The sequence below is a fragment of the Mustelus asterias genome, chromosome 13, assembly GCF_964213995.1.
Source record: "Mustelus asterias chromosome 13, sMusAst1.hap1.1, whole genome shotgun sequence".
Classification (NCBI taxonomy): Eukaryota; Metazoa; Chordata; class Chondrichthyes; order Carcharhiniformes; family Triakidae; genus Mustelus; species Mustelus asterias.
The window spans coordinates 80,674,108-80,683,215 of NC_135813.1; the positions used below are offsets into that span (position 1 = coordinate 80,674,108).

At 44.4% G+C, this 9,108-nt stretch overlaps 1 protein-coding gene across 2 annotated transcripts in view; it reads right to left on the reverse strand.

Annotated features, from left to right (window-relative positions):
* Positions 1–8,808, reverse strand: part of tctn2 (tectonic family member 2) — a 49,759-nt gene extending 40,951 nt beyond the window's left edge. For both annotated transcript variants that reach the window (XM_078227096.1, XM_078227097.1), the window contains exons 1-4: positions 8,657–8,808; positions 6,129–6,239; positions 3,979–4,049; positions 2,660–2,861 (exon numbers count right to left, since the gene is read on the reverse strand). In XM_078227096.1, coding sequence (XP_078083222.1) covers positions 2,660–2,861; positions 3,979–4,049; positions 6,129–6,239; positions 8,657–8,750 — 478 coding nt within the window. In that variant the 5' untranslated portion in view covers positions 8,751–8,808. The remainder of the gene's footprint in view (positions 1–2,659; positions 2,862–3,978; positions 4,050–6,128; positions 6,240–8,656) is intronic.
* Between the last annotated feature and the right edge of the window lie 300 nt (positions 8,809–9,108).

A 9,108-nucleotide genomic window follows, 5' to 3' on the forward strand; every position in this document is an offset into this window, starting at 1 on the left:
AACTGAATCAGAGTACATAATTCAGCCCATAACAAAAAAACAAAATACCGCAGACACTGGAAATTTGAAGTAAAGGCAGTAAATGCTGTAAACACTCAGCCGGTTAGGCAGCATCTGTGGAGAGAGCAAGACTCTTCTCTTCCTGTTGGGGAGCACTTCAGCGGTCACGGGCATTCGGCCTCTGATATTCGGGTAAGCGTTCTCCAAGGCGGCCTACACGACACACGACGGCGCAGAGTCGCTGAGCAGAAACTGATAGCCAAGTTCTGCACACATGAGGACGGCCTCAACCGGGATATTGGGTTCATGTCACACTATCTGTAATCCCCACAGCTTGCCTGGACTTGCAGAATTTCACTGGCTGTCCTGTCTGGAGACAATACACATCTCTTTAACCTGTCTTAATCCTCTCTCCACTCACATTGTTTGTACCTTTAAGACTTGATTAGCTGTAAGTATTCACATTCCAACCATTATTCTGTAAATTGAGTTTGTGTCTTTATATGCCCTGTTTGTGAACAGAATTCCCACTCACCTGAAGAAGGAGCTTAAGGCTCCGAAAGCTTGTGGCTTTTGCTACCAAATAAACCTGTTGGACTTTAATCTGGTGTTGTTAAACTTCTTACTGAGAGAGAGAGAGAGAGAGAGTGCAAACTTCACACAGACAGCGACCCAAGCCGGGAATCGAACCTGGGTTCCTGGAGCTGTGAGGCAGTAGTGCTAACCACTGTGCCGTCCCCAGAAGTAAATGAATTTACTTCCATTAGTCTTTCATGCAGTACATCCCAGATCATTTGATTTGATTTATTGTCACATGCATTAGCATACAGTGAAAAGTACTATTTCTTGCTCACGATACAAAGCATACCATTCATAGAGAAAGAAATGAGAGTACAGAATGTAGTGTTACAGTCATAGCTAGGGTGTAGAGAAAGATCAACTTAATGCAAGGTAGGTCCATTCAAAAGTCTGTCGGCAGCAGGGAAGAAGCTGTTCTCGAGTCAGTTGGTACATGACCTCAGACTTTTGTATCTTCTTCCCGATGGAAGAGAGAATGCCCGGGATCCTTAATTATGCTGGCTGCTTTGCCGAGGCAGCGGGAAGTGTAGACAGTCAATGGATGGGAGGCTGATTTGCGTGATGGATTGGGCTACATTCATGACCTTTTGTAGTTTCTTGCGGTCTTGGGTAGAGCAGGAGCCATACCAAGCTGTGATGCAACGAGAAAGAATGCTTTCTATGGTGCATCTGTAAAAGCTGGAGAGTCATCGCTGACGTGCCAAATTTCCTTAGTCTTCTGAGAAAGTAGAGGTGTCATGTCCCCTCAGGTTCTTTTGCCAATTAAATGTGTGTCTTCTGGATACCAGCCCTCCCAGCCAGTTTAATGATCAACATCACCTCCTTACTTCTGTACTCTATGGCTCTATTTATAAAGCTAAAGCTATTTGAATTTCCTTCTCAACTTCAAAGATTTGTTTAGACATCTCCAGCTCGCTCTGCTTCTGCAGCCTTTTTAAAATTGTGCTTTTTTCCCCACATTGTTCTTCCAATCAAAATGAATCACATCACAATTCTCTGGATGAAATTTCATCTGCCACGTATCAGTCCATTTCACCAGCTCTGTCTGTCCTCCTCACTATTTATTACATTACTGAGTTTGGAGTCATATGCAGACTTTGAAATTTTGCCCTGTGTATCAAAATCCAGGTCATTAACATATACCAAAAAGAGTAGATTTCCTTATACTGACCCCTGGGGAATACCAGTGTACAATTCTCTCCAGCCTGAAGATCATTTCACCTTTATCTCTATTTCCTGTCCCTTAGTCAATCCCATCCGCATCCACTGTCCCAATTTTTCAAACAAGTCTATTATGTAGCACATAATGAAATGCCTTTTGACACATCAACCTGCACAGAACCTCTTTAACCCTCTCCATTACTACATTAAATAACTCAATCTGGTTTCTCAGACATAATTTGCCTTTAATAAATCCAAGCTATTTCACTATATTATATTAGGTCAGGCTCACCTGAAACATTGCACCCAATGTAAGCGGAATAACAGATTGGTGACCAACAATTGCCTCCTGTATCTCCAGCGGGTAGTAAAGCAATTGTAAATCTATTGGAGTGGCACCTGATATTTATAAATGGCTAAAAAAATTCAATACAAGTTTTGCTGCTGACATATTCTGCAATGGAACACCTTGGAAAAAATGCAGAAGCAGAAAGCAATGATTGGGTGTCGAATTTGCAGCCTCTCATCACTGTTGCTGTTTTATTTATTAATTAGAGTCACAAGTAGGCTTACATTAACACTGCAATGAAGTTACTGTGAAAATCCCCTCGTCGCCACACTCCAGCGCCTATTTGGGTTCACTCAGGGAGAATTTAGCATGGCCATGCACCCAACCAGCATGGATTGTGGGAGGAAACCGGAGCACCGGGAAGAAACCCAGGCAGACACGGGGAGAATGTGCAAATTCCACACAGACGGTGACCCAAGCCAGGAATCAAGCCCGGGTCTCTGGAGCTGTGAGGCTGCAGTGCTAACCACTGTACCACCAGGTTTTTAGTCACAACTCAGAAAAAGCTTCTTGTTTTGAGTTAGTATTGGTTGTTGCCAGATTTTCTAAAAGCACCCAGCAAGTACTTACCATTCATAATCCCATGAAACGTCGAGTTCACATATATTTTAACTTGGACAAGCAGTGTTGCTAGAAGTTGGTCATTCAGACAGGCGGTCACCTGGAGAGTTTCAACAATGCACAGAGGTTCTGGACAGCAGTTGGTTTCATTTGTAAAATCTTCACAAAGGACGAGTGGTCGAACTAGGGTCAATGCCACATTGCAAGTTCCCTGTACAACATTAATACAGAACTAGCGTTTCAGCAGTTGGGCAGAAGAGTTTTCAATCAGCAATCAAGAAAATTAAATAATTAAATCGCTCTACACCATTTTTCAATACCACCTTATTTTTCAACCAGCTGATTACTTATTAAGATGTGGAGCTGCCAGCGTTGGACTGGGGTAGGCACAGTAAGTAGTCTCACAACACCAGACTAAAGTCCAACAGGTTTATTTGGCACCACCAAATGTGCTACCAAATAAACCTGTTGGACTTTAACCTGGTGTTGTGAGACTACTTACTTACAATTAATAAAGTGTAGAAATTTAAATCACCCCCAGTCATTATATACCTCCCTGCAGCCAGAAAAACACCACTCACACTGCCCAGTGCCAAAACACAAAGAAATCTTCCCCTGATTTGCTTTAAAACAGATCTACCACTTTGAGCTGATTGAAAACAAAGTTACATAACCACACCAAGAATCACAATTTTCTTTTAAAAAAACATGACCCCGAAGTGGCTTCTTTTGTCTTCAACATTCTTGTAACAACCTTCACTGACAGAGGTTAAATAGCTTTCCCTCGGGTAGGGTTGTGCCAAGATGTTAAAAGATGAAAGCAGCCATGTTATGCACTGCAAAATGCATTCTGTCCAAAGAGTTAGGAGTTTCTGGAGTCAATGAGACCCTTATTCCTATAACCTATGCTGGTGTTTTTTTTAATGTTCTTTCACAAGATGTTGCTGACCAGGCCAGCTTTATTATTTGTTTTCTTCATTAAATTTTTCAAATCAAAAAATTATTTAAATCAAAAAGGGGACATTTTCCCATTCCACTCACCACAGGAATCGCAGCGGGAGTGGGACGGACCATGCAAAGGTCCGTTGACTTTGGGGAGTTTGGGGGGGTGGGGGGGGATTTCCGGTTTTGGGATGAGCGCGGCCGGAAAACCTCACCCAAAGAGTCGAATTGCCCTGCAGCTAAGTGGGCTAATGGGCAATTTTCAATCCACTGACATGAGTCCTTTTAATATTAGTCAAGTTTAACATTCCAGAAATCTGGCTGAAGGAAGCTTTATCACAAATAGAAAGCTCTATAAAAGAAGAACTACAAGAAAAAGTACTAACCCCTTCAGCAAAACTACTCAGTCTCCAGTTATCAGTGGCATTTGACACCACACAGCGAGGCTGTGGCAAATCTAAATGGAAAACAAATCAAAAATAAAGAAATTTGGTTTTCTCATCTTGCTCATGAGACTCATCCCATTCCCTCGGTCCCAATTTCCTCTGAACTACTGACCACCCAACCTCTCTTTGTACTTCCCACGTTAGCCCACTCCAGGGCTCGAGCACAGAACTTTACGCTGATAGTCCAGTGCAGTACTGAGGGAGTGCTGTTGGAGGTGCCTTCTTGGAGGGTGGGTGTAAAAGATGCCATGGGACTATTTAAAAAAGGGGAGCTTTCCATCAATATCCTGACCAATATTTATCCCTCAATCTCAACACAAAAAAATAGATGATCTGACCTCTGACCTAACCCCACATATTTGCTTTTTCCCCTTATCCCTCAATAGCTCTGGTTAACAAAAATCTAGCAATCTCAGTTTTAAAAATAATAATTGATCCAACACCAATTACTGTTTTCAGAAAAGAGCTCCAAACTGCTATGACTTTTTGTGTGAAGTGTTTCCCAATTGTTTTTACACTAATAGCCTTAGTCCTAACTAGCGGAAATTGTGTAGATTGAGAGAAACTGTACACAAGAACACACTTTCAAAATCCTTCTTGAAACCTCTTCATTGACAACTTCAGACACTTCTTTCAACAGCCAAGTTACACGGGTCTATTCTTCAACTGTGACGTGCATCGAGATGTTTTATTTATTCTTAAAATCACTACACAAAAACATGCTACCCTTACATGGCAAACTTAACAGATGCCTTAAGCCATAATTTCAGTAGGACAAGTTGTTATTAGCACTGATCATCTTACTAGTGTAGTCCCGTCAGTGCACAGGTTTCAAATCAAAAGAGAAAATGCTGGAAAAGCTTTGACAAAGGGTCATCTGGAATCAAAACATCAGCTCTTTTCTCTCCTTACAGATGCTGCCAGACCTGCTGAGATTTTCCAGCATTTTCTCTTTTGGTTTCAGATTCCAGCATCTGCAGTAATTTGTTTTTATACAGGTTTCAAATGGTCTAAACAGAACTTTATGACAGGAATTACATATTACAATAGAGCACCTCCTACTGACTAATTGGAGAACTTCACTGATAAATTGAGAATAACTCAGCCACCCAATCTTCCCAATCACTAAGGACCTCGTTAATTCAGTGTGAACAGGGGCGGCACGGTAGCACAGTGATTAGTACTGCTGCTTCACAGCACCAAGGACCTGGGTTTGATTCCCGGCTTGGTTCACTGTGTGTGGGGAGTCTGCACGTTCTCCCTGTGCCGGCATGAAGTTGCACGTTCTCCCCATGTCTGCGTGGGTACTCCGGTTTCCTCCCACATCCTGAAAGACGTGCTGGTTAGGTGCATTGACCCGAACAGGCGCCAGACTGTGGCAACTAGGGGAATTTCACAGTAACTTCATTGCAGTGTTAATGTAAGCCTTACTTGTGACTAATAAATAAACTTTTACTTTGAACAGGAGGAGACTATTTAGCCTACTCCACATTCTACTAGATCACAGCCACTCTAAAGTTAAAAGTTAAGTTTATTTATTAGTCACAAGTAGGCTTACATTAACACTGCAATGAAGATACTGTGAAAATCCCCTAGTATCTGTATCTTAATTTACTCATCTTTGTTCCAATTTCCCTTGATATTCTTACATAACAAAAGTCTGAACTGTCTTTAAAATTTCAGCTGATATCCAGAAACCATGTAGAGAGAGTTCCAGATTTCCACAACACTCTGTAAAGAAGGGCTTCCTGATTTCACTCTTAAATGCTTTAAGAAACTATGCCCCAGGTCAGGATTTCCCCACTTCGGGAAAGTTATTTCCCTGTAACCTCACAAGTCCCATTACCACCTCAACTAGACTGCCCCTCAGCCTTCAATTCTCAAGGGAATACAAAGAGAAAATGGTTTTGGAAAGAGGAATCAGAATCCAAAAACAATATAAATTTAGATACATATTTTCTACGTTGTAAGAAGGTTATTCTAATTATTTTTCTTTTATAATGTCATTTAAAACTAATTACAGTTTCCGTACACTGACTGTCCCACTTTTGAAACTCATGCACCAGTAAACCAGAATAAGAGAGATGTACCATCAGTGGCAGCAACTTTTTCCACACCAATAAGAGCTGAAGAGCTGTTTTCTCCCACCAGGTACACATTTACTTCAGGTCCAGATGCAATCAGGAAAGGTGGTTGGAACACTGAATGGAAAGTAGAATAGTTACTTGATATCATCAAAGCGAAAAACCCTACTAAACAGAAGGAGACCATTCACCCCACCATCATGCCTGTGCCAACTCAATGAAAGGGCTATTTAATTAGCCTCACTCATTCCCTATAGTTCTGTAAATTTATCTACAAGTGGTTAGGCATTTCCTAGAACCATAAGTATTCAAGGATATGAGGCAAAGGTGGATAATTGGAGTTAAGTCATAGTAAGCTATGGTTCCATTGCTGACAGGGCATGCTCAAGGGGCTAAATGGCCTCCTCCAGTTCTTATGTAGCTTCATAAGGCAAAGGAAAAAATATTAGAGCAGGTGAGGGGAACGTAGCTCAGAGGTTGGTTTTAAGTTAGAGGTGGAGCAAGTCTTAAAGGAAAGGAAGGTAAAGAGACAGAGGTACAGCAAAGCACATTTAGTAATGTGGTTTGGTTGAAAATATGATGGGAAAGATTCATACTTGGGAGTTAAGGGAAAGATGGGCATAATTTGGGGAGGTGACAGCAGTCAAAGACTTTGGGGAAGAAAGGTAAGTTGAAGATGCAGACATAGTTTGCAAAGACAGTGGCGTCGAGGGTGAATTTTTGAGCAAAGGGGTGATGCTGGCAGATTTGAAGGGGAAAGGGGGGTAACAGTGTCCGAGGAGAAAAATCCATTCACAATACTGGCAGACCTGAGGGCCAGGAATGGAAGTGGGCGATCAGCAGTTTAGTGGGAATAGGGGCGAGGGAACAGGAAATGAAATCATGGATAAGATGAGCTATAAGAGGGTTTGAGGGGAGATATTAGAGAAAGACAAGTTCAGGGAGGGACAGGACTGAACAGACTCAAAAATCCAAGTCTTGTAAGCTTAGGTGAGAAATGGCAACAAGTTTCAGCAATCCCTAATCTGTACCAGGAATAATTCTGGAGTTTATCCAGAATTTACACAGAATACTACTGTGCAGCATGTTGGTGCAAAGCAGTGGGGATCTGCCCCCCACCTGTCCTGGCACCAGGACACGATAAGAAGTTTAACAACACCAGGTTAAAGTCTCCAGACAGGACAGGACAGTTAAATTGTCTCCAGACAGGACAGCCAGTGAAATTCTGCAAGTCCAGGCAAGCTGTGGGAATAACAGATAGTGTGAAATGAACCCAATATCCCGGTTGAGGCCATCCTCATGTGTGCGGAACTTGGCTGTCAGTTTCTGCTCAGCGACTCTGCGCCGTCGTGTGTCGTGAAGGCCACCTTGGAGAATGCTTACCCGAATATCAGAGGCCGAATGCCCGTGACCGCTGAAGTGCCCCCCAACAGGAAGAGAACAGTCTTGTCTGGTAACTGTCAAGCGATGTTCATTCATCCGTTGTTGCAGCATCTGCATGGTTTCCCCAATGTACCATGCCTCGGGACATCCTTTCCTGCAGCGTATCAGGTAGACAACGCTGGCTGAGTTGCAAGAGTATGTACCGTGTACCTGGTGGATGGTGTTCTCATGTGAGATGATGGCATCTGTGTCGATGATCCGGCTTGCAGAGGTTGCTGTGGCAGGGTTGTGTGGTGTTGTGGTCACTGTTCTCCTGAAGGCTGGGTAGTTTGCTGCGGACAATGGTCTGTTTGAGGTTGTGTGGTTGTTTGAAGGCAAGAAGTGGGGGTGTGGGGATGGCCTTGGCGAGATGTTTGTCTTCATCAATGACATGTTGAAGGCTCCGGAGGAGATGCCGTAGCTTCTCCGCTCCGGGGAAGTACTGGACGCCGAAGGGTACTCTGTCCACCGTGTCCCGTGTTTGTCTTCTGAGGAGGTTGGTGCGGTTTTTCGCTGTGGCGTGTCGGAACTGTCGATCGATGAGTCGAGTGCCATATCCTGTTCTTATTTCCTGTTCTTATGTCCTGTCTGGAGACAATACACATGTCTTTAACCTGTCTTAATGCTCTCTCCACTCACATTGTTTGTACCTTTAAGACTTGATTAGCTGTAAGTATTCGCATTCCAACCATTATTCTGTAAATTGAGTTTGTGTCTTTATATGCCCTGTTTGTGAACAGAATTCCCACTCACCTGAAGAAGGAGCTTAAGGCTCCGAAAGCTTGTGGCTTTTGCTACCAAATAAACCTGTTTGACTTTAACCTGGTGTTGTTAAACCTCTTACTGTATTTACCCCAGTCCAACGCCGGCATCTCTACATCATGACCAGGACACGACCCAGCACAGCACTGGTTTTCGGCAGAACCTGGAACTGAGCAGGATGCATCCCCTACATCCACAATGCAGTCCCAGAAACCCCACACCAACATCACCCCATGGTCAGCTTCACTCCCTCACCGCCCCAGAGCCAAACACCTCAACCCGCTCCCCCAGCCATTTCCCCTCCCCCAAACAGCCCCCGTCCGCCCTGGCCCCCACACAGACAGCCTCACCCAGGCCGCCCCGGCACCCCCTCAGCAGGAGGCTGCAGCAAAGCTGTGCGATCATCCAGCCGAGCGGGGACAGGGACACGGCCTCTCGGCCCATCGCGCTCAGACTCTCTGATCTCGCAGTCCCCCGGCGACCGCCATCACCAAACTCCGCACCCCCCAGCAAAACGCCCGCTCATTGGCTCCCGCTGCACACCAACCAATCAGCGCTCCCAGTAAATCGTGGCCGGTTGCCATAGAAACCGACACCGGTTCGACCGCCCCCTTGTGCCGAAGAGGAGCCGTTACATCAGAGGGTCAGTACTGAGGGAGTGCCGCACTATCAGAGGGTCAGTATTGAGGGAGTGCCGCACTGTCAGAGGGTCAGTTCTGAGGGAGTGCCGCACTGTCAGAGGGTCAGTACTGAGGGAGTGCCGCACTGTCAGAGGGTCAGTACTGAGGGAGTGCCGCACTGT